General features: G+C 42.8%; 2 protein-coding genes across 5 annotated transcripts; both read left to right on the top strand.

Moving 5' to 3' along the window:
• The first annotated feature begins 167 nt into the window (after positions 1-167).
• On the top strand, positions 168-15,105 carry yaf2 (YY1 associated factor 2). Of its 3 annotated transcripts, XM_075471446.1 has the most exons (5): positions 168-337; positions 710-835; positions 5,046-5,093; positions 12,119-12,274; positions 13,310-15,105. In XM_075471446.1, the coding sequence occupies exons 1-5, from the start codon at positions 312-314 to the stop codon at positions 13,560-13,562; spliced, it is 609 nt and encodes a 202-aa protein (XP_075327561.1). In that variant the 5' UTR covers positions 168-311; the 3' UTR covers positions 13,563-15,105. The 3 variants fall into 3 exon arrangements, with proteins under 3 accessions (XP_075327561.1, XP_075327562.1, XP_075327563.1); XM_075471447.1 differs by lacking the exon at positions 5,046-5,093 and having other exon boundaries at positions 171-337; XM_075471448.1 differs by lacking the exons at positions 168-337; positions 710-835; positions 5,046-5,093 and adding an exon at positions 8,537-8,633.
• A 2,473-nt stretch (positions 15,106-17,578) lies between these two features.
• gxylt1b (glucoside xylosyltransferase 1b) lies at positions 17,579-24,015 on the top strand. 2 transcript variants are annotated; one of them, XM_075472463.1, is made up of 7 exons: positions 17,579-17,864; positions 18,457-18,667; positions 18,782-18,913; positions 19,177-19,428; positions 19,552-19,675; positions 19,842-20,014; positions 22,703-24,015. In XM_075472463.1, the coding sequence occupies exons 1-7, from the start codon at positions 17,671-17,673 to the stop codon at positions 22,862-22,864; spliced, it is 1,248 nt and encodes a 415-aa protein (XP_075328578.1). In that variant the 5' UTR covers positions 17,579-17,670; the 3' UTR covers positions 22,865-24,015. The 2 variants fall into 2 exon arrangements, with proteins under 2 accessions (XP_075328578.1, XP_075328577.1); XM_075472462.1 differs by having other exon boundaries at positions 17,579-17,873.
• The last annotated feature ends 2,950 nt before the right edge of the window (positions 24,016-26,965 follow it).

The following is a 26,965-nucleotide window of genomic DNA, read 5'->3' as shown; positions in this document are numbered from 1 at the left end:
TAACATTGTAATATAGGTGTACGTATTTCTTATAGTAGTCAATATGAGAATTTAGCAACCATAAAAAAAACAGAAGTAGAAGCTTACAAGATGTACGTGAAGGCAGCCTTGATTCATGAAGAGGAATGTCAGCCTTGGGAAGTTACCCGGCCTCTGATTGGCCGCATTGAATCACGTGCTTATTTCCCAAGCGGAGTTTCCACGACAGCTGGAAGCCGAGCGGCACAGGCGCATCGTTTCTTTGGTTAAAATAATTTGAAATAACAAGACTTCTGCTCGTCTCAGCTCCTCTAAATAAACGTTGGTCTGGCATGGGCGACAAGAGGAGCCCCACAAGGTAACTACCGCCTCAGTGCGTCCTAAATATTCTTTGCTAGGGGAGGGGAGCGGACATCGGCGAGCGCACGGAGGGGGAAAAAAAATGGGTTTTCTCTCTGGTCTCTCACTCTCTCGCGCTGCGTTTTGTGTGAGTGTGTGCGAGGTACCCGCGCGCGGGTGTGAAAATCTCATCGGCAATTACAGTGTCAGATCACAGCGAGCTTGCAGAGGATTTCCTAAATCTTATAGGCTGAAGGCCAGATGTTTGCTATCGATAGCCTTGTCGGAAAGACAGCCGAACTCACCCGTGTCTCATTTGCTCTCCTTTCCTGTTTGCTCCTTTCGTTTGTTTAATTCTCCTTTTTGTTTTTTACATTTATTGTCTTTAAAGGCCGAAGCGTCAACCGAAGCCCTCCTCCGACGAGGGGTTTTGGGACTGCAGCGTGTGTACGTACAAGAACACGGCAGAGGCTTTTAAGTGCATGATGTGTGATGTCAGGAAGGGGACATCAACAAGGTAAGGCGACGGATTTACGTTGCTTTTTGATGTGTTTGGCTTTTGCGGGCCCCATTGAGGAGGTCCCTGGGGACAGAGGGGCCGCCCCCCACAGCAAAGTCGCCCCATCTCTCTTTGCAATTTGTGTGTTTTTTACCAGTAATTATTTGTATTGTTGTCGGATATTTGTTTCTTCTCACTCTTTTGCATGCAATCCACACAAAAACATAATGTTAGCTAGTACTTCCCCCTCTAGTTTTCTTCAAGTGTATTCATTCAGTATGTTTGTGTGTAAGAGAAAACAAGCAGATCCTTAAACTCAGTCAAACTCAGTCTGTTGATTGGCTGATTTTACTTTCTACTTATCCCTTGAGTTGTGCAGTCCCCTCCTCAGTGTTGCTCGGGTGTTGACACCACTAACAGGAAGGGCTCGCTGTTTCGGTCCACACATTCATCCCACTGCCCTGGAGAAATCTGCAACAGACAGGAGGGGCAATAGATGCTTCTCAGAAGGGTGCTCATGACCTCGCTTACAAATACTCAGGCGTACAAATAAACAGCACAAAGGCACACACTCCACGCCCTCTGCGCCTGTGGCTGATATTTCCCCTGACATCAGTGATTTAAAGCAGGAAATTGCAGTTATTCCTGAGTGGCAGTCATTATCGAGAGGAAAACACAACAAAGGGCGAAGGAGAGGAAGTGTAGCTGTTTGCTCTGGCTCGGGGACACAGTGTGTGTTGTTACGTGATCTCCCTCTTTAATGCATCACTAATTATCCTTCTCTGCATCAGCACAACTTTCCTAATGATTAAGCTTCAAGAGAGCAAACAATGAATCTTTGATGCCTTTTGTGGTGTTTCTTTGTTGCGTGGGTTTGTTAATGCTTGTGTTTGTTTCTTCGCGTGTGTGTGTGTGTGTGGGAGGGCTAGCTGTGAAAAGAGGTTGTCAGAGCAGCTGCCAGACAGACAGCCGTAGCTCATTACTATGCAACAGCTTAATCAGCCTGCTGTCATCAGAGGCACACACGCACACCCAGATGCACTCATCATGCAAATTTTCAACATGACCGCATGCATATTTGAATGCAAACACACACACACACACGCATAAATCCTCACATGTACAGTTGTTGAGTTTAGCTTGAGTTACAGAATTGCTGCTGTCATTTTGTCCATCTTCCTGTAGCTGAGTGTTGACTGTTGTGGACACTTCATTGACTACGTTGGGCTTCTGAGCAGCATTTTCTGCCAAGAACCTTGAGTCTTCAGTCCTCCTGACACCAGAAAATGTGGCATTCTTCGTCTTCCCCATCTGGGCAACAGTTTATCACGAAAACCCCTGACGCTCAAGCAACAAATTTAGAAAAATGTCTGCGAGAAGGTCTTGTTTGATGCGGATAAACTCCTGCCGACTTCAGTGCTGCAGAAATATTGTCGTGCGCTTGTAGAAGGACACACACGAACACGTACACACAACAAACATGGCCTAGCACTGCAGCAAAAGCGGCCACACAGGTGGTCGCAGCTGTTAATGGCCAAACACGCCAGACAAGTGGATTTCTCTGCGAGCAAGCTGAAGGTGCTAAAGGGCGAACGATGTGCGGAATATAAATGTGAGGCATGGCAAATTCCTACACCGGTTACTAAATAAGCATGACTGAGCTGTTGCTGCGAGGTGATGAATTGGGGCTTGACAGCAGCACGTCATGTCCAGTGGTCTGAGGAAGAGTCCTACAGCACCTGATGTGGCTTCTGTTAAATCATCTCAGAGCACACATCTGTTTTTTTTTTCTTTATTCCTTTGGTTAAAAGTAGAGGCTAAAAACAGAAGACACACTGGAGAAGTGGAGATAAGAGTCTTCACATGTCGATGTCCGTGAGGACAACAAGATGAATGTTTTATAAGGGTCAGGTTTAGCTGATCTTGCCCCCTACATCCCTGTGATGTGGTGAGATGATCTACAGCAGGGGTCCGAGGCTGGCGGCCCGATTGAAGGCAGAATGTCAAGGCTGTGATTCTGACTGCAGGCAGACAGCGGAAACATCCGCGCAATTGGACACCCTTATCTCAGGGAAGGGTTGTAAATGGAGGGCAGTTTGACTAAGTGGGAACTGGCTGATGTTCCACTTATTCTGTCAGCACCTCTGTAGTCAAATTTGAAGGAACAAAATTGGAACCTGCCCGCGCTGAAAGTTTGGTTATGCTGCTGTTTTCTTTGCCTCCATTTGTAGAGAAAAACACTGTCCTGCTGCAAACTCGCTGCAGTCATTAGTGTAAATTAATCCTTAAAAATGATGTTGCTCCTCCACTGCAACCTGTGAGCGCACATTATTTAATTAACGCCGTCTTGGAGCAGCTCTTGGATCGCATATCAGGCAGTCTCATTAACTTTGCAGAGAACAAGTCAACTTGTAAGTCTTTGGTCTCAGTCCCAGCCTTTAAAAACAGACGTCGTGCAGGGGTGTGAAAGCAGGTTTGATTCCTACATTAGCTAAAATACCCAGACCGGCTCCTTGGGCAAGGCACAGAAGGCCTCCCACTGCACCCATTATGACTCGTTCTGGATTATATTGTCATCCTAAAGTCTCCTGTCTTGTTTGGAATGAAAGCTGAAAATGTCATGTGACATGTTGCTGACAGACAGCTGTTCCAGCTAAATGCAATCTATAGCTAAATACTACAGGGTATAACAGAGCAGCGTGTGACCTTCTCTGGTGTCTGCACCACCTGCAACAGTTCACTGAGCTGATCTGACAAGTGAGAGCCACCAGGGAAACGCTCCACATTCTGTTTTCCAGCATTACAGTATATCACTGCAGGTCAGGACACGGAGCCCGATCACGTTCCGGTTAGTTTGTGCTCACCCTGTCTCTGCCTTTTATTTGTTCTTCATCTCGGTGATTGCAGTTTGCTCCCTTCCTACGTCTCCGTCTCTCCCCTGGAGATGAACTTAACCCTGGGCGTCTCTCTGACAGAATGACTGATGTGCAGGTTTTCATCGGCTCCACCTAAAACAAGCTTCAGCCACTCTGGCTTGCTGAGAAGCTTTCGACATTTGGCTGTCTTAGATGCTATTTGCTCATGCTTTGGAAAAACTCAACCTCGCTTTCCACGTGCTAAAAATTATGGTGCAATTGTGCTTGACTTGATGATGTCACGCTGGAAGTTTGGAGCTTAAAATGCAATTGAAACTAAAGTCCATTATCAAAACAGAGTCATATTCTGTTGATCTAAAAATGGACACAATTGCAGCTTTTTTGAACATTTTAAAAATAAAACGTTGGATTCGGATATTGTTCATCAAGTTCTTATAATTTAGGCTTGAGCTTTTTGAATTCGACACTCATTAGAAGATAGAAGATAACGATCTGCCTGCCGGAGCTGTCTGATTGTGGGAAACGGAGACTGGGAGTCATGGCAGGAAGTTGCAAAGTCTAGCCCCAATGTGGTTTTGGATTCCAAACTGTGGGATCTGTTCGGAACATTTTGTAATGCAAAGAAGAATTTATTGCCAATATCTTGGTTTTTTTACCTCACAAATTGCTACCACGATAAAAATGTGTGCAACCGCAATAGAAAGGCTCCACATGACGATGCTTCCATAGGGAAAATGTGTCGATCTGAAACGCACGACGTGTGAAAAAGCTTTATTAACACGTAATTCCACTGCAGAGGTTGTTGCTTTTTTTTTATCTCACGTGTGACCAAATTAAACAGTTTTGTAACTAGACAGAAAAAGTCCAACTTTCAAAGGTTATTTGATAAGATTGTGCGTGCATTGTCTGATCAAGTAGATTTTGTATTTGTGCATTTATTTAGATTTAAATATGTTGAATAGATTGTTGAGAATAATCAAAAACTGCCTGTGCTCCACATGTGTCTGCATACGTTTCTTCTTTAAGTTTACCAGCCTGGAGAAACAAAGTCAGAGACCATGTAAACAGTCTACCCTTCATCTTTGTTAGCCATGTGTTAAGAGGGGATAGTCTGAAGATCGTCTTATTTTATAGCAAAGATGAGCACAGGTGACATAACATCAGTGTCATTTCTTTTGGCTGTAGCGGCCTTTATTCATACCTGTAGATGTACGGAAAGTGGTGTGACATGCAGGACAGGGCGACGGGTCGGGATTCAAGCCTGGGCCGTCTGCAACGAGGTGCTTTCAACCTCTGAACGTGGGGCGCCCTCTCAGCTTTTTAGTTACCCCTGTTTTTTCTTGTTGTTCCAGTGGGGATCTCTTTGTGGAAAGGGTTATGGATTGCACTCAGACTTTCTGGTGAGAATTTTATATATTTTTTTTATATTCTGTTTCTTGACATCATAAGTCTTCCCAAAAGGATAATCATGTAACCTTCTGGCCAAATTTATGACCTCTACCATGTACTCTATTAGACGTATACTATATTAGGTAAAAGCTGCCTTTTTCTACATATTTTATAGGCTTTTTTTATCCTGGTTCTTTATCTGCCAAGGTATGCACATTAAAAACGTTTACGATATAACCAAAAAAAAACATTTGGCTGCTTTGAAGGTGCCATTGTGCATTTTCCTCTCTGATCACACAAAACATGAAACTAGCAGAAAGTAACTCCTTAGAATCTCGCATTTCCATTCCCTAAAGTGCTGCTGAGTTTGTTTTTATTGTTCTGCGACACCTTTGTGTAGCTCCGAGTGAAGGCTTCCACAGACAAAGTGTTACGAAACACATCCAGTTGTTTTTGTTGGTCCCCTGCTGTCTGATTTTTGGAAAAAAAATCCCTCGAATCAGGTCAGATTAGCATTACATCAGGAGACACCAGACAAACATTTTGTCAGAGGTGGTATTTTTGCACGATAAAACAGCAATAATGACATGATAATAATGACTGATAAAATAACATCTTTTGATTGGTGGCATACACGTAAAGCAGGATATAAACCAGCAACGGACAGCTTGTCACACAATTTAAACGATAACCTCCTCACTCACTCAGCATACAGACAGAGTGTACACTACTGACAATGAATTTGACTGTTATCACGTCAGTGTGGCTCAAGATTATGGCTGCGTGATAAGCCTGTAATTACTGCGCTGACACTGATGCACGACACCCTGCTCTGTGTGTTTGTGCAGGCAGGCGCTTCTGAGAGAGGAGAATGTAGCACAGTGTGGCCAGCGGGCTGTAGAAGGTGTCATAAACCACAGGACGTGGAAAGCCATCTGTCTCTGTGTTACACACACACACAAAGAGGAGTAGCATGTACAGGCACGGAAAGATATTAATCATCTGGTTGGAGGAGCTCCCAGGAGCGGCATACTACCTGCTGATGAAAAAGAATTTAAAAAGAAAAACCTGATGGGCACACGCACACACTCACAGCGAGGTTGAGGGTGTTCAACAGGGCGTAAAATGAGGTGTTCCACAGCGCTCTCACAATCATCACAGAACAGGGAGGGGAGATTTGTTTGCAACCAAACCCTCTGGTGCATATTTGCAGACCATCAGCTGTCCTGTGGGCTGTTTCCTCATCAGGCATTATACTCGATAACTGATAAACACACAGTCCGCTTCCCCGTCAAACATGCCAAGTATGTGCGGCTTACTCCTCACGGGTTGGGGAACTTCTGGCACGCCGTCAGCCAAATACTTCAGATCAATTCATGAGGTTATTAAAAAAAATTAGACGGTTTGACATTTTCTGTGTTGCTGTTTTAAGTTTGTTAAAGACTAATAAATGCACTAAGAAGATGTGCATAAAAGATGATCGGTAAAGAAAATGGGGGGGTTAACCCAGGGTTTGCCACAAAGCTCAAAACGGGCAGTTTTTATTAACCACAGAGCTGCAGAGATTATGTGTTGTGGTTTGGGTCTGATCAGACACTGCATTGAAGACATTTTCAGTATTTCCTGTATTAATCTAAATAATCAAACCACAGATTAATCAATACAGAAAATTATTTGAGCAATCCTAATAAACTTGGGTTGGTGTTTTCGAGATTCATGGTTCTCAAGGGAAAGTAACGCAATAGTTCTCGTTGTGCTGGGTTGACATCAGATCACATAAAACCCCCTGGAGAGAGTTTGAATCCAAGCAAACCATTATCTTCTTAATGTCCTGGTTCATGCATGTCATGAGTCATTGAGGTGACCCGTTAGCGCACTATAGCACAGACATTACTGTTAACCACCTATTGAATCTGTTACATACAAAGATTCAGTTTTATGGTTATGAGCCAGTCAGCACCACAGGAGGGGCTGTTTGGTTTGAGCACAGGCGAGCAGCAGGGGGGGAAGAGTGTTTTGGGTCAATGGGTGCATCAGAAGGAGGGAGGAGAGTGAGAAAGGCCAGAGGAGTGAGATGGCAATAGATGACGTGTGCACTTGTGTGTGCGTGTGACATATTTGAGAAAAGGTCGCCCAGAGTTCCTTGTTCAGTGGCGACATTTTTGTTTTCCGCCCCCTATTTTGCAGAATGAAGCACATTGGTCTTTAGCTTTTGCCTCATCTTTAAAAGTAGGAGCTGAAGAGGCTTAGAGCGAGACTCACTTTTTTTTTTTTGGTTTAAACTAATGTAAAACAGAAGTGTCTTGCATAAGTGGCAGTTAAAAGAAGCAAGTAAAGGCAAAAGGAAGTTTTCCTGGACCACTTCTGCAAATTGAGGAGAAGAATGATGGTATTGTTTGCCCTTTTTTTTTTCCCCCTTTTTTTGAAGAAATAAATTCTGCTGTATTTAAGCCCTGCTCATAACATCCTAATTTCTCAGCGTGGGACTATTAGCTGTTGTAGAATGGATTGCATGAGGGGGAGCAAATATCGACTTCAGCAGCTGTTCCAACACTCAGTATTAATGTCAGAGAGAATAGGCTGTTACGTTATGTGCAGAAATTCTTTTTGGAGTCAATAAACGCACACAAACACACACTCGGTATCCAAAGGGAGGCTGCTGGTGAAGGACTCAGTTGTAAGATAAACACGGTTTGATTGGGTTAAGAGAAACAGCTCTGTTTAGACCTGCTGCTTTGCCTCACCAGCCTCCTCTTTCATTTTCAGATTATTGAGCTGGCTCGGCTGGGTAAGTGGCCAACAGCATCACTGTAACGCACAGAGGAAGATTGGATATACAAAATGTGTTTATCATTGGCCTCAGTTGCTCTAAGGCTCAGTTGCTCATGTTTCCTACCGTGCCAAGTAGATTGTGATATTGAACAGTTGATGATGAGGCATACTGCTCATCTTTAACTTGTAACCCGATTTGGTCTTTTGTATCAATGTGTTTGATGAAACCAAGGCCCTCAGTGAATGTAGATATATTGTATGATGTCATGTTTGTTTATTAGGGTTAACAGACATGTTAAAACTGTACCGTTCATATGGGGGAACCGCAGTGACATTTGTTAGGTGCCCAACAGAAACCCATAAAGGACGATGAAGCATCAAAGTGTTTTTCTTTGATAATGCTAAATTTCTTCAAAAAGTTCTAAATTTAGTGGCCTCAAACCAGCTTTAGTTTTGCTGGTAAGATGCATTTGTTATGTGGTCAACACAGCAGTTGGCTAACCTTTGACCAACCACATACAAACACACCTTTGTACAATAGATCAATATTCTCCTAAGGCCTGATGCTTTGTTTATGCTCACCATTCTCGGCTTTGCTCACCAAAATTGAAAAGTTGGCGTTCCATCTGTTTCGGTATCTGTTTGTCTGGTCAAGCAGGTCTTGATATTTGTAACCTGGTGTGAGGGGTGCATTTAACCGACAGGAAGAGCTGCAGGGAAGAGTGCACGAGCAGGTCCGTCTGGATGAGTGTCTATATGACCAATCAAAACCCAAGAAGGTAAAAGCATTGTAGAAGCTAAAAAAATACAACATAAAACCCTGCTTAAAAATGAAACAGAAACATTGAAACTGTTACAAATGCATTTTGTTTGACTTCCCCTGAATCTGTTTCTGTGGTATCGGGGCATTGCCACCTAATGTTGTGGAGGAGAACTACAGTGACGGTCTCAGATAGACACTACCTAGTTGGTGGGGTTTATTTTGTTTTAGTTTTGTTTTAAGTATTTGAAATCAGGACAATTCTTTTGTGCATGTCACAATATGATAGTTGCTGTTAAGAGGGCTATTTATGGTTTAAGTTGTAAACAAAAGTAGTGAATTACATAGGACTCAGAGGACATATCGAGGCCTCTGACTTTGTTTAAAAGAAAGAATCTAAGCAGTTCTGCAGCATCTTGCTGACAAGACAGGCATATTAAAGGATCTTACCATCTCCTCCTTATCAGATAGTTATGTAGGCCAAGAGACCCATTTGCATTTCACTCTAGCCTTGCTAACATCACATTTAGTTCTGTGAAGGCACTGATAACTCTTAAAAAAATGACTGGAAGAGTCTCTTTGAAGCTGAGCCCAAATTTAGGTCATCCTCGAATTGTTAAACAACAGCTTTGCCCTCAGAACATGGAAGCTGACCATGTAACTCCTCACTGAAAGTAATGTAGAAGACTCAACACCGAGTTAAATAGGACACCGAGGCTTGTTTTGGCACAAATGTGGCACGGAGCACTGCAACACTTGTCCATGCGCTCAGACTAATTCTACAGATGGATTCTGCTAGGTCGAGTACATTTAAAAAGACACTCTGTACTTGTTCTGTGTTACCATCCTTATGATTGAATTAGCCAAGCGCTAATGGACATTCATTTTTCATGAAGCATGAGCTTTTAGGGTCATTTTATAGGAGCATAAACACAATGATACATTTTAAACAAACTGGTGAAGATAAAATACTAAGCTAGTAGAGTGACAACACTGTATTATATCTTCAGTGTTTGATTTTTAGCACTAAATACCAATATGACAGTTAAATAGGACAAAAACAAACAAGATGGTGTTCTTATCATTTCATCCTCTTTTCCTCATGCTCATTGCTGTATGTATGTGTATGTATGCACGAGTGCAGGCGTGTGCAGTCAGTACAGCATCTGTCTCTAACAGCACGACAGCATTTTCATGCGGATCCACATTTGAGTTGTTTTCTCCTTTGGTTGCCGTGGATTCATGCTGTGATGTGTGCAGGCGCATTTAAACGCGTAACTCTGTGTGTGAGTAAATGTGTTTGTGTTCGCATGAAAAATCATCGCTCGATATGTAGACCCTCTCAACAGATGGCCTTTTCAGCACACTCGCCTCTTGGCTATGGCTCTTGCCAGCCCCTAAACACACTCAGACATACACACAGTCCGTGACAGAAATGGGATTTCAGCCCTCATGCATATACTCAGAGCAGTTGCATTATGTGCAATTTTATAGACAGTAGACATTACGTTGAGGACGAGCATTTAGGGAACTACAGGATGTTTCACTGTTATTAATTCTATCTACAGCAGACTGTGATGCTAACTTTATAGAATTATTTTGATAGATTCATGGTAACATTATCATTTTGCCGTTTACCGAACAGACTGCTGTCGAGTCTGTCACAAAATCTGCTGGGTCAATTCAGCTGCCGCTAAGTGAACCCGTGTTATGATTATTACGGGTAATAGATCAGCGTGAGGCCTCCTCGCCCTGTTCCCACTGTGGGCAACACGAGACGCCGTTTTCTACAGAAACCAAACGAGTCATGACAGGTCAAAAGCTTTGACAAACGCGCTGTTTGTTTTTGCGCATGCTGTTACCTGAGTAGCTAATTGCTTTTCCTTGTTCGCAATAATAGTGAAGTGCATGAGGGGGTGGTAAATTCAAACTATGGTTGCTTGTGTGAGTAACTCTGTTAGTTGTTTCTGCAACCTCCTAGAAACAGATGCGGATCAGGCAGAAAACATTGATAAACATGCCCTTGGTCCTTTAAGGTTGGTTTGAAGGGATACACTTTCGCTTGGCAACTAAAACAAACATATAAACAATATAAATATATGATATTATTACCCTGGCTGCGTGTTGTATTGTCTTTCTGAAGGGCTGCATTCCAAACTAAGTTTGGCTGCTCGGCACTCTGATTACACCGACATCCCCAAGCTTATTTTTTCAAGCATTTTGGCAAAACATATATGCTGATACTCATAATGTCTCTGATAGGCCAACATCTGCTGCAAAATGGCATAACAGCTGTGATGTAGAAATTATAATCTGAAGAGGCTATTAGCAGAATTAATGGGGCCTTCATATAGGACGCGGGATGTGCTGCATTCACTGCCGGGGATGGGTCACAGAGGAGAGGAGAAGGGTGTGCATGTGCAGAGAAGATATCCAGGAAGTAGCTCATTTTTCCAGCTGCAAACCTGGATGTCGGTTGTATTTGTCAAGCTGTCAGAGGCAAGTCCTGCCATTCCTGTTACTGAGGAGGAGGAGGCGAGCAGCAGCTAAGCGAGGGCAGGTTCTTCATATCCTCGGGGCAGGACAAGAGTTCGGAGAGTTTAGGCTCATCCAGGAGCTGCACCTGTACAGTGACTGCTTCTTGGTCTACTTCTGGCTGAGTAAGAAGTCATTTGACAGCTTATCGGGGAGAGTCGCATGGAGAACCAACTTTCAGCAGCCATCACTCCAAACAGAGAATGGCAATTAGTTGAGACCTGCCAGATCTAAATGAAATGAAATGATTCTAATGCCCCCAGCTTTACAGAGTTCAGGGTGGAATTGACTTTCCAAACCAGGGAGGACAGAGGAAACGTAGAAATGAAATGTTTTGTAGAAATGTAACATACTGTGACCTCACTCTGCCCACTTCTTTATATGTAAAGGAGTGAGGTTGGAAAAGCATGCAAGCAGAAAAAACAGCCGGAGGATAAGAAAGGTTCACGTAACCTGGAGTAGTTTTTTCTTTACCAGTCATTCAAAACGTGGATTTGAATATTCAAGTAAAGGAAATATTTATAGGCTGTTCGTTAGATCGATTAGACAAAAAGAAACTGGGATAAACAATGAATCTTTACTGGCTTGAAAAGCTGTAATCTCTGCACCTCCAGCCTTTACGTACATGCATTCTGAATTCAGTATGTGTGCACGCTTGAGATTCCTCCTGCATCCTTGTATATTCTGAACAGATCTTATCTTGTCAGTGTGAACCCCTGTGAGCGTTACAACAAGCCTGTGCAGGTATACCACATCTACCTCATGGCAGAATTTATTCTCAATGCACTGTGTGTGTTGCTGCCTCCATCCTAACCAGCACTGGCAGCCATTATTGTGTCCTGATTATGGTGGTAGGCTAGCATGAGACCATGTGCTCAGTGTGATTTTCCTTCTCATTAATCTGCCACACTGTCTCCCTTTCTCTCTCCTGCCTTATGTCTCTGTTCACCCTCCCTCCCCCCGGATCAGGAAGCCTCGACCCGTCTCCCAGCTCGTCTCTCAGCAGCAGGTAACGCAGCAGTTTGTGCTGCCGTCGCAGCCCAAGAAAGAAAAGAAGGAGCGAGTCGAGAGGGACAAGAGTGACAGAGAGCCGGCGCTCAAGAAGAACGGCCACAAGAAGATGAGGTAAACAAGCCAGCGCGAGGTTTAGGGATCAGCAGGGAACAGATATCAGAATCACTCTGGTTATGTTGGCACTCATGTCACAACACATGAATTACTTCAAGGTGGAGAAGGTGAGAAATATATTTCAAAGGAACATTAGGAAGATATTCGGGAGTTTTCAGTGATTTAGTGAAAAGACTGGGTAAATCAATTCCAATATAGTTTTATTTTTTCTTCGTTAGATGCATAGAATGGAGTGAAGGCCTTAGAGGGTCAACAAATGGAAAAACTGGGTTGATATTCCAATTCATTTTAGATTAATGTCCTAAATTCACCAGAAAAACTGAAAAACTTTGAGATTAAATTAATACAAGAGTTTATTTATTGCAAGACTCAGTGAGCCACTCCTCGTTTCTTTATGTATCACCAGGAAAATGGGCACTGAAATCTGTTTAAACATAAATGGAAATTTGGTAAAAACTAAGTAGAATTCTAATAAGCTTGAAAGTCAGTATTTACCACTATACTATACTAACCCTCTCAGACAATTTTTCTCGTAATTTCTTTAAGTAGTCCTCAGGAATAGTTCTCCAGGCTTCTTGAAGGACATTCAATATCTCCTCTTTGGATGTTGGCCGCCTTTTGTTCCGTTCTGTCCCACACTGCTTCAATAATGTTGAGGTACAGGCTGGATATGCCAATTCATGATTGATAGCGTGCATAGTACCAACGTTTTTGGCCAACAGGGAATCATCTGGTCGGTGCAAACACTGCGTTACCTTTGGCATAAATGCAGCTATAGAAAGGAGAGCCAAATATATGTCTTTGCAACACAAGGAGCTGACTGCAAATGAGTGAAAAAGGAGCCAATATCCCGAGAAATAAATCTTTGAAAGTCTTTGAGAAACCCTGGAGAACTACTGCTAAAGACCACTTTAAAAGATTACAAGAAAGTTTGGCTATTTGGGAGTGAAATAAGAAAGTTTTTAATTTGTTTATTTTCTAATCATCCCACCTAACCACCTCTTTCTTTCTTTCTTTTTTCTGCACCGTCAGGCCGAGATTAAAAAACATCGACCGGAGCAGCGCCCAGCACCTGGAGGTGACGGTTGGGGACCTGACAGTCATCATAACGGACTTTAAGGAGAAGGCCAAGCCCTCGTCCACTTCGACCACTTCCTCCAGTTCCGCCTCTTCGGCCGACCACCTCAGCCAGAACGGCTCCAGCTCAGAAAACACAGAGAGGGGCTTGTCCCGCTCCTCCTCGCCTAGAGGAGAGGGCAGCTCGGTCAACGGGGAATCCCACTGAGTCAGCCTCTCAGATCCTCCCCCGGCCCCCACCCATATCTCACATGCAGGTCCACAGGTCACTAGTGGAGCATCCTGCCTTTCATTCAGAGCAGCACGGTCTTTATTAAAAAAGGGGGGTTTTTTTGTTTGTTTTTTGGAGGAATTTGTTTTGAAAGATCCCAAAGTTGCTTTGACGGTTTTAGTTTAGTCAGCTAAAAGACTGAAATTCTGCATTTAGAAAGCAATATGACAGACTTTTTGTTGGACATTTTAAATGGGATACTTCATGTGATCAGAAGGAAACCACACGCTGTCCAAACCCGCTGCTCGCAGACAGTTTGATCCTGATGAGAAACTTCTTCAGAACTGACCTGAGAAATGTGTCTGAATGAACTTATGGATCGAGTTTGGACAGGGCGCTGGATCCTTTTTTTTTTTTCTTCCTTTTTCTATTTTTTCCTCCTCCACAGTGTGGTTATTCAAAGAAATGTGCAGCCCCACCCTTGCTCTCTTCTCTGGCTCACGGTTGGCTGGCAGGGTGACCTATTCTTACCCCCTGTGTGGAATTTTCTGCCTTCGTCTGGAATCTTTAGTGACCCGTTAAAAAGCCGAACCATCAGTGTCTCCTGCACTGAGCCTTCAACCTGACAGCGACCCTTCCCACCGATGTTGATACTCAAAGCTTCTCCTCGTGGACTGCCTCTGCTGTAGTGGGACCTATTTTTTGACACAGCGTAGAGACTGTACTCCCGGCACCATGTGGTGTATTTCTAAAATGTTTGGAGAAGGTTTGATAGTGGAAAACGTGATTGTTATGTCCATTTAGGAGGCATTTGGCTGAATTTTTGAAAGGTAAATCCTGGTGTCATTGTGTTTTAATCTCATCATTTATTTTGTTCAACTACCACTAAGACGGTGGAGGACTGATGCTGGCCGATTGTAGACCAAATTAAGAGTTAAAAGCTGCGCTCGTGCTGCTCAGAAAGCAAAAAAAAAACTAGAGCAAGGTTTATCACAGTTTGCTTTGATTAAACATTTGTTGCATAGTGACTGATATGAATGACTTAGAAATGAACAAAATGCCAGAGGCGGTCGCTAAAGCTGTAAATGACACCAGCATGCTCCTTTTAATCATTCTGTGCTGCACAAACAGGGCTGCACTGGTTTCAGGTCCCAGCAGAGAAGCACTGGAGGAGCCGCTTCGGCCCTCTCTTTGGACTCAAAACGGGAAGAAGATTCCACTTCTGGACATGAACTTTTACGAGCTGTGCAAGAGATGTCTGCAGTGTGATGGACTTCAGAAATGAACTGAGCAAAGTGGCAGAGTTTCAGAGGTTATTAAACTTTCAGCAGAACATCCATAGATCAACTTAACTACACAATAACTTATAAAACTTGTAGAATAATGACAAAGAAAATAGATATTTCTAAAATATTGTACTGCAATGTTTTGATGTGGTTGTATTCTTCATCATATCAGTGTTGTTGAGATTTTTACTTCACGTTTTAGCACACATCCTGAGGACTGTCATGGCATGATGATATTAAAAGTCTTGATATATTGTGGGAGACACTGTCTTAGTTTGTTAGTATTGTTTAATGTGATTTTCTTGGGTTCACTACTTTAGCTGGGACTAGGTGTGAACTCGGAGAACTGTTCGAACATTTGTGGCAAAGATGCAAGGACACATAAAATATGTTGGTGTCACCTAATAGTAGGTTTATTTTCTTTTAGTTTTGCCATGCTTATTTGTTGAAAAAAAGTGTGTGGACTTTTATTACATGTCTGAATAAGAAAATCACAAAAATCAAACAAGAAGAACTTGTCTATTTCTTCTGAACATGCAGGTGTGTGAATGCCTACGCCTCCTCCTTTTCTAAGCAGTTAATGTGAGAATAACTTCATTATCACTGTGTCTTCCTCACATCATCAAGCCAATTTTTTTGTTTTTTTACACCATTGTCCAATTCTTAATGCTACATTTTGGTTAAACTATGTTGTGGTTATAAGAGTTATATAGAGTAGCTCCATCAACTAGGTGAAAAACACATCAGTTAAAACTAAAAACACTTTACAAAACACAATGAAACTAGACACAAAGCATCGTTTGGAAACAACACAACTAAACCAAAAAAAAAAAAAACATCAGCAATAAAAATAAAAACAAGAGAGAAACCATAGAAACGTGACACTTCAAGCCCAAAGCGCAGGAAGATTTGAACCGAAAATAACCCTTTTTCACAGAAGAAAAGCACCCTGAAAATAAACTAAACCCAACACAAAGCAACATTTCAGGAACTACAACTTAAAACAGGCCACTGAGAACAAAGCAACATGCAACTTTTAACAAAACAAAAAGGAGAAAAACGTCAGAAGACCCCCTCAAAAAAGCACATTACAGAAAACAGCTTTTTTATTACATTTTAAAATATTATTCAATTATATATATATATATATATATATATATGTTTCCGAAGATTCTATTGTGTCTGTTCCGTGTTCCTACTTTATTATTCTTCACCGGGTTCTACACCGGGGCCACCTCCACTTATTATCAGCCATCGACTCTGTGTTCCCACACTTAATGATAATTCACCTGACATTCAGTTGTGTTTAAAAAAAGCATCCAACATCTAAAAGGACAGCTCTCTTAAAGTCACACTGAATGAGTCTTTTCAGAGGTGAAACCAATTCACTTCTCGCTCCCACCCTTCCCCCACGGAGGGTCTCGGCCTCTCGCTTGTGTAGCAGCTGCCTCAGGTTGGAGGACAGGACCGGAAGCTTCCGATGCTCCCTTCAGAATAAAATATTGAAAAATGGCGTACAAAGCTGCTAAACTGAATTGAATAGTACTCAGAAAATAGTTATTTTATCGTTAATTAATCGAGCTTATTAGTTAATAATGAAGGTGCAAATTAGCTTTTCCAGTTCTAAAGGGAGACTAGTACTTTTGTCTGTTTATTGATGATTTGCAAATTCACGGATTAAGTTTTTGAGGCGCATAAATGCTTCCACCATATCAAGATAGGAAGAAAAGAAAAAAAAAAAAAAATCAAGCAAAGACCTGACACAGGAGCTGAGAGGCGAATTTGGCTGTTCAGCTGATCCATCTACTGTTAGCTGAAGCCTCATCATAAAGGGTCTCCATGGAAATGTAGCTGTCAAGAAGTCATTCTTAAGGAAGGGAAACAGGGAGAAAAGGCTGAGCTGTGCCAAATGATACAAGAAGTGAACTGAAAATAAGTAGCAGCAGGGTCTGATGGAGGGAGGAATCCTCCCCAGAGCCTGGACCTCAACATTATTCAAGCAGTGTGGGATCATCTTGGCAGAGAACGTAACAAAAGGCAGCCCACATCCAAAGACGAGCTTTGGGATGTCCTTCAAGAACCCTGGAGAACTATTCCTGAAGATTACTTAAAGAAATGGCAAGATAAATTATCTAAGAGGGCTCTGGTTGAAGATTAAAAGTAGTCATAACAAATATTGAGTTTCAAGCTCATTAAAACTGTCCAAACTCTATTTTTGCCTCACATTCTGTTTTTGCATTTATGTTGACATGTATTTGAATAAATTCCTACACCTTTTTCCCTGTTCCTGTGTGTCCCCTGAGCCTCTCTGGCTTTGTGAATCAACATAGCCTTCTTAGATAGAGAAATGTAGATAGAGTTTAAGGTGTAGTATACAAGGTTACTCTAAAAAGAAAAAAGTAAATACCAAAAGAATTAAAGCCAGAGGGTGCAGAGATGCTATTCCTTACAGTGTGATCATGACATGTTTATAAGTAAGAACCATATCAAACTACACAAAGAGAGAAACAAAGTTTTTTTCAAAACAAACAACTTCAATTAAACTCAGTTCAATTCACTGTAACCCTCCTTTACTGTTACCTCTCTGTCTGCAGTAGAGATGTGTTAGATTTGTTGAGAAATGGAGGCAACAGTTGCATAATCCACATTTGTCCGCCAGAGGGCGTAATTGTCACATCTGTAAAATCCAGCGTGAAGCGGTTTTATTTTCTAAACGTCAACCGGAAGTGTTTCATCATGGCGTCTAACTTCGCAGTTAGTCCAAAACGCTAGTTTTTGTGTCATGACTTTAGCTCCGAGATACGTTTTCAAACTTCAAAATGCGGCGTTACATACGTGCACTGATGCTGTGCATGGTATTTGCCGTGTTTTCGGGCTTATACGTGTACAGTAAGCTGTTTTTCTCGGACGTGTCGGCCGGGGCAAACGGACCGAAGAGGGTATTCATCCCACCGAAAGACCCCGGAGCCAGGCGAGGGGCCGCGGACAAGAATGGGCACCAAAATCCACGCTGGTACAATAGGTAGAATTGGGTATTCTGTTTTTTTGTTTTTTTTTAAGGTCGCCATTTGGATTTTGCTGTAAAAACGGTGTTGTTAAACGTAGACTGAAAAGTTGAGTGAGCAACACACCAACACCAGTGATGCACAGGAATGTCAGACATTGGTGCGAGAAACTTACTACGAATGGGCTGTTATTGTGTGATTACGACCGGCTCAGGTGTAAGTGTGCAGCTGTTTTTGCAAAAATACTGTGAACATAATGTAGAAAAAAAAGCCAGTACGTGTCCCAGAACCCACACCAACTTTTCATCCCTTAGAAATTGACACAAAAAAGGCAAAAAAAAAAAGGATCTGGTTGTGCAAATGTATAATCAGATGTTTGTGAGGTAGTTTTAATACGTTTTTTAGTTTTCTTGCTGACCTTTAACGCCTCAGAGGAGATCTGAGGGTGTGAGGTGGACAGCTGGTAAAAGTGGCTGCTGTTCAGAGGAGATAACAGTTGTCTAACTTTCAAATGGCAAAACAGTTTCATGTGTCCTGACGGTTCACATTGGCCCTGAAATCCCACTGAAGTCCCACTTTGACTCTGTCCTCTCCCCACAGGTACATCATGCGTCAGCGTGGTCAGATGGAGGCAGCTGCTCACGGCGTTCAGAGGAGACCTGAGCCTCCCATGAACCTGGCCGTGGTGGCCTGTGGAGAGAGGCTGGAGGAGACTCTCACCATGATCAAATCCGCTGTGCTTTTCACCATCAAGCCCCTCTACCTGCACATCTTCGCTGAGGATCAGCTCCACGCCAGCTTCATGGAAGCCGTGAGAAGGATTCTTTTCAATAATTCATTCATTTTGGGGTCTTAGAAAAGAGAAAAGGTGCTCTTCTATGCATTTTCCCACCAGGACACCAGTGCATTCTTATCTGTGTTGCAGTTGGAGTCGTGGACGGGTTCTGTTCGCTCCAAGTTCAACTACACAGTGTACGCCATCAGCTTCCCCAGTGACAACGCAGCCGAGTGGAAGAAACTCTTCAAACCCTGCGCTTCTCAGAGGCTCTTCTTACCTGTGAGTTTCCTATAGCAACAAAATTATTTCCTAATTGCAACCAAAGTGGAAATATGACGCTGTCATGATATCAGTGATGCCCTGTTACTCGTCTGCAGGGATTCCTCTGCACTTTGAATTACCTTGTGTACGAATTGTGCTCTATAAATAAAATTGCCTTGCCTTCTGTGCTTGCAGCACGCCCCGATTGAAACCACTGGAGAATCTTTTCATTTGAATTTTTCTTCTATGTCTCGTCTGCCTTTGCCTTTTGTGCTTTGCAGCTAATCTTAAAAGATTTCGACTCGATCGTGTACGTCGACTCAGACATCCTCTTCCTGCAGCCTGTCGACCACCTGTGGGCCTTCCTGTCGCAGTTTAATCCCACTCAGCTGGCTGCCATGGCCCCAGAGCACGAGGAGCCCCGCATCGCCTGGTACAACCGCTTCGCCCGGCACCCGTTCTACGGCCGGACGGGCATCAACTCAGGCGTCATGCTCATGAACATGACCAGGATGAGGAGCGCGTTTTTCAGGGTGAGGCTCATGCGTGGGTGTGCTGCCCTTTATGGACCACAAGATGGCCTCCTACTGCTGTCGTTGATGCCCAGGCTGAAAATGTAGCTGTTCATCATCCTATTTGTTGGTGTGTGCTAACAGAATGACATGACTTCGGTGGGGCTGCGCTGGGAAGAGCTGCTGATGCCTCTACTCCAGAAATACAAACTGAATATAACCTGGGGAGACCAGGACCTTCTCAATATCATTTTTCACCACAACCCTGGTAAGACCGCACCTGTGTAGACCCAAATAACTGTGCATAGAGCAGATCTATGTGCTTAAAGTCCAGATTTCTGTATCATTCTTGTTAGACACTGGCTTATTGCAGGTGTAATTACACTCAATGCCGAGTTTATGTCCCCGAGGTGTTCTCTGCCCTCCATTCTCAGAGTTCTTGCAGGAGTTTCCGTGCAAGTGGAACTATCGCCCAGATCACTGCATCTATGGCAGTAACTGTGCCTCTGCTGAGGAGGACGGCATCTACGTATTGCATGGAAACAGAGGGGTTTACCATGACAACAAACAACCTGCTTTCAGGGCCGTTTACGAGGCCATAAAAAAGGTTTGTGTTTTTTGTGGAAGTGTGTGGGTTGTGCATCTCTTTTATATCCATTCCAACATTTTGTTGAGCCAGCATTCGTGCTGGACCCAAGTGTTTCCAGACGAGCCTTGCAGCTCCGCAGCTCTGCAGCTGTGTTGGGAACGGCCCGGTCGGTCTTTTTGGGTTGACATTAGGTCCCTGTGTAAAGGAACAGAGAGAGAACTCTGATTGGACAGAGCTGTTGAAAAGTCTCTTTTTTTTTTTGCTTCTTTGTAAATGCAAACAGGATTGAAACATGCACACAGAATGTGTCACAACACCAGCTTTGTTTGCATTTGTGTCTCCAGTGAAGTGACTAAACCAAACTGGTTCCTGTGCATTCCCCTCAGCCTCTCTGTCATATTTATGTTCAAACAGCACCTGCAATGTCATCTGAGGGGTTCTGTCCCTTAGATTTATGCCAAGGATTCTTCAAAGTGGAAAGTCTCTCTTACAGCATATCTGACTGGACACATTAGTGTTTATGTTGGATCATGTTAATGAGAAAGTATGTCCTGTTTCAACTCTAACGTTTTGTGTTGGGACTTAACTGAAAAACAAAAAGAACCGTGACGTGTTACACTGTAATTACTGACCGAACAAAACTTTTCCATCAGTGAAAAGGAACAAGCGCCTCTTGTTAAGGCTCTCTGATATATCAAACTTTAGAAAAGGGGGTTTGACAAGCCATTTCCCAAGTCTTGTGGGTGTAATATAGCTGGTGAAAAGCTCTTTTATAACCCCAGTGACACATCTGCTCTCTGCTGCCCTTTTGGATTGTTGCGTCTGCATTGAAAAGCACAAATCTGTACCACTCACAGAGGGTTGGAGTGAAAGCTAATTTCCCCCATGAGGATGTTTATGAGTTGCTTGCCCGCAGTGTAATGATATTGACGACACAAGTGGCATTTACTTAATGAAGCCATCAACGCTGGAAGTGTCATTGCTTTCCTATTGAACATAGATCAGGCTGATGGCTTATCCATACCTGATCCACAGTCTGCAGTTAAAGCTACGGCTTTGGAGGACAGGATCAATTACGGAACGAGACACATATGTTCTTGTACAAGGTGCTTGTGAGAGGAGACACTCACACAAAGGTCCAACAAACAGTCCCCCCAGTCCACAGCAATGCTTTTATAGATTTGTGATCCAGTCTGGTTTGGCAGGAGGATGCAGGCGAGTGGGTCGGTTTTCTGTGTGCTTAATCATCTCACATGATGACATCACTCCACAGTGAGGCTTCAGTACATTTAAAAAGAGGGCGGTACAAATCGAAAGGGTTTAAGCTCATTTTGTGTCCAGCAGCAAGCCGACAGAAACACAAGCTTTCTCACTTTGAAAGTGTGAAGTTGTAAAAAGCACGGGCAGCATGAGCGTGTTAAAAGTGTGCACGTTTGTTGTGGAGCAGATATATGATGTAGATATATGCTGTGGCTGAAGGCTAACTGCACAGGAGGAGCAGGTGACAGAGCAGCTGAGGTGAGGCAGAGTGATGAGCTGTCTTCTGTTCCTTATCTGCAGGTGTGAGCTTAGCCACAACCACTAAAGAAAGTTTGAGATCTTACTCTAAGGGTTTGGTCCTGCTCGATCTAACATGGAACAGACCAACGTGCTCTGCTGTGTTGTTTCTGAGGAAAAAGCATCAGCAGAACAAAGAAAGGCAGAACCAAATGCAGTGGAGTACGCGTCTCCTCACTCAGACCCTTTGGTACACTGTCTGACTGTCCTCGCCAAAAAGTGACCAACATGACAGAGTTGTTCTTAGATTTTTTTGCTAGCTTTGAAAATAGCAGCTCAAAGATGGTTGTAAGAAGTCTTGGAACGTTCTGACATCTGAGGGACGCAGTATTCACACGTGAGCGCTGCTGTTCAGATGGAGTTAACCAGGTTCATTATTGCAGTGGTTCATCTACCTAATAAAGTGGAGATGAACTGTACGTCCTCTGTGTCTTCAGACAAAGAGACGGAACACGGTAAACAGTGCTCCTCCCTGTCCGTGTCTCCGACAGACCACAGCAGTCCGTCCTCCCTCCCTCCGGCCGTTAACTTTTACAGCTGGCGCTGCCTTTACAGTTGGAGTCTGCGCACCAGCAGTGCCCCGTCAGCCGCGCACAATCTATACACAAACTGTAAACGCTACTTTACGAGCAGCTGGTGTGTATAAGTATGTGCTCATAAAAACGCCATTCTCTTTGTGACCCCATATCAAGGACCCAACTGCAAGCAAATGAGCCGGCATAAAAAATGTTAATTCCCCTTTGATTTCCTCGGAGCGTTGTAAAGGCCCCTTCATTATTGGGAAGACATGAAACATCCACTGCAATCTCTGGTTATGGCCGTACTGTAAGCCTATAGCATTAAGATGGCTTTGGGACTGGATGCTTGGCCGGGCTGAGCGGCCACATTTGGAGTCCTGCGGGACATCGGCATGCCTAACGATTCAGTTTATTTAATTTATCCCAGAAAAGAAATCCCAGGTTGCCAGAGTACCATCCATCTCCAGCAGCGTGAAATCAGTTTAATACATAAAACGGCTCATGTTCAGGATAAATCCCCTTCGACAACATGCTTTGCTTTTTACTCATTCAGGGAAGTTTCACTTTGAAGAACTCGTGTGCAAATCCTAAAACATCCCGAAAAATCTCACAAGTTGTTTTCTCTCTCCAGTACGCGTTTGGCACCAACCCTGTCACTTCTTTGTTGGATCCTTTGGAGGAGGAACTTCTGAAGACGACGCACACTTACTGCGGCAAATCCCACACCCTCTTCACAAAGACGCTGAGCCACAGTCTGGCGAACGTCAACGGGAAAGCTCCACGTGGACGATGACTAAAGCGCAGAGCCGAGGCTCCGAGGGAGGCCGAGCAACAAATCTAACTGGAGCTTGTTAATTTATTTTTTCAGTTCTTAAAACGGTGCACAACGCACAGAACACACCAGCTGCAGCTTAGTAACCCGAGTTTTTAGCCTGACAAAACTATTAAACCATGCCACTTTCATACAGCCGACAACTGCGGTGTGAAGCTGTGAAGCTGTTCTGGAGAACAGCTGCTTGAAGCTCAATCAGACAGCTGGGATCATGTCAGACTGAGACTAATAACCGCTCAGCGCCGGATAAGAGCATGATGTAAATCCTTGAAACCTTATTCGACTGGAATGCATATCTTAGCTTTTTTCCTCTCAAAACATTTTTTTTTTATTTTGTTCTCATTCTCATTCGAGCAGTCACTTTCTTCTTCATGTACTTTTGGTGACTGACTAAAAGTGCAAAAGTTAAGAAGAGTAGCACTGGGTCTTTCCATATTGGAGAATTTATTGAAACTTGTGAATGACTCTCATTGAAAGAGAAGAGGTTCTCTGGAAGATGTGTGCACTGGACTCCGTTTTCATCTTTCAGAAACCACTCAAAGATCATTGAAATGAATGTGACTTTATTGACAACAGGTTGTGAAATGTTTTGATATGAAACCTTTTTCATCGTCTTTGTCTCTTTCCCTTCATGCATGCAGACCGCAGAGATGCTGAATCGGTTTTTCTTTCTTATTAATGTTGAAAGGTTTGAACCAGGTGCAAAAAATGCAAGCGTGCCACCCTCATCAACAGTACTGTAGCAATATCCATCCACGCATTTGATGTCAGGGAATCACTCCAGTTACTGTTTTTTTTTTAACTTCTCATTTCTATTTGACGTGCTGAAATGCTGGTAATGTAAGTTTAAGCATACGATACTGTAGCTGCATACATTACATATCAGTGCATTGACAGATGACTGTTGACCGTGTGAATAAGCTACAAGTTCTCTCTTGATGCCAAAGAATGTTTTATGTCTGTGATGGTTTCCTCACTGCTGAATGTATTTTAGATTGAAATGAAAAAGACTGAGTGTGTGTTTTTTATGGTTTTAATGTAAGGTTACCACCTGTTAACTCTTTACATTTGTGTGTTTCTGTGTTTCTTCATTAAATACAATTTCTGTTTGATATTTTTGTACGCCAGTGTGCCGTTTGACCAGCAGAGGGCAGCATTTTTTCATATGTCACAAAAAATACTTCATTTTCAGGAGGGGAAAGTATTATGTATCATAAAGATTATAAATACATACATATATGTATGTATTTATAAAAGGAGCAATGTATTTCAGATGAAAAAAGGGATTTGGACCAACATGAAGTTGGTCACATTTTTTGGCTTCATAAAGATCTAACTTGAAGAAGATTGATTCCATGTTTCCAACACCTCCCTGAGCAGATCAATGGACTTGCCAATAACCTATGACTGGGCCACCCGATTCTTCACTATTCCTGCCTCAGCTCTGAGGTGCTAATAAAGTATAAGTAATGGACCAATATCGCAGCTCTGTAGGTGCCTATCTATGACGCTGTGTGCCATTGACTTCAGGGGATGAGTTTTTGCTTATTCCCATTAGGTTGGGCATACAATCATCCATTTATGACTCGAGGTGGTTTGATTCATTGCTCTAGATATGTCCTTCATTCATCACTATATATCCTTATGAGAGCTTATCAATTACCTTTATTGACCTGTGTTCTTAAATGCAACATGTAACAGGGCTGCTCCCCTGAGGTGGCGGAGGGAGACGGGCTTGAATTGAGCCTCATGTCGGTGGTCCATCTTCCGAGGTTTCATTTTCCTGAAACTACATGCTTTATTTCGCAATAAATAACTCGGATTTAATTTATTTTGTGTCCTCACTGCTGCAAGAGAAACTATTTAGAATAAATAAGTGACCTCCAGCTTTCAGAGAGGGTTGAGTGGAAGATGCGGGGAAAGCAGGCACATCGCCAGATAATTAAATGTACGAGTGTGCATGTGTGAGTGTTGGTGATGGACAAAGAGAGAAATAATGGGAAAAAATTCAGGTGAGATGGGCCATTTTTTTGCTATTGTCAGTGGTCACAGCGTTGACGAGGAGAGACGAGTGAACAGTGGGAGGGCAGAGAAAAGGCTGATGGAGTGTGTTCATGATGAAAGAAAAGAAAAAGGCTGTCATAGCCAATACAGCAATTAGGGTACTTTGTGGCTTCAAAGCTCGATCTTTTGGAGGTTGCCTGAAAACAGAGTTGAACCTCAAAATGGTATCATCAAAAGAAAACAGGCAGAGACACTTTTAGAGAAAACAAACATGTAACGTGTTCACTAATGCTGAGAGCCTCATTCGCACCACAAAACACCCACCGAGCTGTGGAGTGCTGCTTTTCTCCTGAGGATAAATAGAGTTTGGTAAGTGCAGCATGAGCAGTCTGCCTTTAATATTCTGTTAGAATTGTTGCTGTTAATACATTAGTTGTATTAAGCAAAAAGACCAAGAACAAACAGTCATTTTGCGACTCTTGGAAGTAAATTTGCAAGTGAAAGAAAGTGGAAGTTGTTCCTTTGAACCCACAATAAGGAGCTCAACATGCATGTGAAAGGGAACATTCTAGGCATATTATTATCCTAGGCTATCATTAAAAAAATTGCTCACAAACATGAGCAATTACAAAAGGTCCGAGTAGTTTTTGTGCCAAAACAGTAGAATATGCCCAAAAACATATTGAAAACCCAGACCGCTTGTTAAACGGCATTAGAGGCACGGACAGCTTTGTGATCGGAAGCATGGGACGGATATGTATAACTGGCATTGACTCTCAGACTGACGGTAGTGTTAACTGATGATGTGACTGAGGTAATGGGATGTATTTTGAGGTACATCAGGATATACAGTGTTCAGATTCAGCAAAAGTGCAGTAAAGATGAAAAGATGAAGAAAACAAAGCAATGAAATACTCAGCAATGGCCAAGTCAGTCATCAGATATCAACCTGATGAAGCCGCATCTCACCGACTCAACTGGAGACAGAAAGAAGGCAGCTGCAGAAAAAGCAGAGCCAAAGGAGAAAGCCCATTCTTTGGTGATTTTTATGGGTTTGAGGCAACAGGCAGTCATCTGCAAGGGATCATCAAAAAAGCATAAAAAATAACCATTTTATTTATGCTTTGGTGAGTTTGACCATTTACATTTAAAAGTTATGCCAATTACTTAAAACAAGAAACAGTTTCACTGTTAAAAACATACGGGCCTGCGTCAGTGAAGCCGCAGCCATAAAACCAAAACAATGAAGTGAAAGATGCCGAAGCGCTCTTTAGAGCTTTGGAGAACTGTACAAGTCTCTGCGGTTTCATCACACTGTCATTATTTCACAGAAATGTATTGATGGAACACTTCTGCAGCTCTATAAGAGTTCATATTGTTCTTTTGAGCCCGGTGAGGTTTGTTTTAATGGCCTACTACTGGTCTATAAAAGAATTAATTATTCATTAACCCTTATTAAAGCAATAGCTGAATTTGAAAGCCTCTTCTTATGGATATCCTATTGGAGAGTGGAAACTAGTTCAACATGGACTCTGAACTTTGTGTTATATTTGTAGTTTATCGTGAGCACCTGCTGTAAAGTTTCTTTTTTTCATGCGACTTTCCACATGGAAAGAAAGAAAAAAAGGCATTTCTGACAGATTAAGTCTTATATAGGCACAGTAGACGAGACAAAATGTGCACATGTTCAAACATATACCCACACAAGGCGCAGTTTGAGCACTATGTCGTACCTTACTCCTAGACAACGCAGCAGGGGGTCATTTACATTCTGTAATGCAGTCTACATGTCAGTGCTGCGGGAGATGAGAGGCCTGCGTTCCCCCACAAACAGAATGTCATGTTCCGCACTTCTCATTCACGTGTGTGCGACTGCAGGGTATGTTTGATGCCGAGTACAGGGGGTGCATTGCTCACAACGACACTGAATTGTGAGGCAGATTCAGTGGGAAGACTGACGGAGAGATTGACGGGTATTTTAGCAGATTGCTTTATTTACCTCACAGCTTATTTACTCTGAGTGTTTGTCTGGCTCTACATGGCAAATGCCACCTAGCC

This window comes from Odontesthes bonariensis, chromosome 8, assembly GCF_027942865.1.
Source record: "Odontesthes bonariensis isolate fOdoBon6 chromosome 8, fOdoBon6.hap1, whole genome shotgun sequence".
In the NCBI taxonomy this organism is placed as follows: domain Eukaryota; kingdom Metazoa; phylum Chordata; class Actinopteri; order Atheriniformes; family Atherinopsidae; genus Odontesthes; species Odontesthes bonariensis.
The sequence above is the reverse complement of the archived record's forward strand: the minus strand, read 5'-3'. Positions and strand labels throughout refer to the sequence as shown.

Bases quoted from the DNA above. Each gene is read 5' to 3' on its own strand.
- gxylt1b (XM_075472462.1), top strand. From the start codon at position 17,671: ATGCGGCGTTACATACGTGCACTGATGCTGTGCATGGTATTTGCCGTG. The intron at 19,429-19,551 runs GTGAGGCTCATG...GTGTGCTAACAG, and splicing joins TGAGGAGCGCGTTTTTCAGG to AATGACATGACTTCGGTGGG. The intron at 20,015-22,702 runs GTTTGTGTTTTT...TTCTCTCTCCAG, and splicing joins TTTACGAGGCCATAAAAAAG to TACGCGTTTGGCACCAACCC.
- yaf2 (XM_075471446.1), top strand. From the start codon at position 312: ATGGGCGACAAGAGGAGCCCCACAAG. The intron at 836-5,045 runs GTAAGGCGACGG...TTGTTGTTCCAG, and splicing joins AGGAAGGGGACATCAACAAG to TGGGGATCTCTTTGTGGAAA. The intron at 12,275-13,309 runs GTAAACAAGCCA...CTGCACCGTCAG, and splicing joins AACGGCCACAAGAAGATGAG to GCCGAGATTAAAAAACATCG.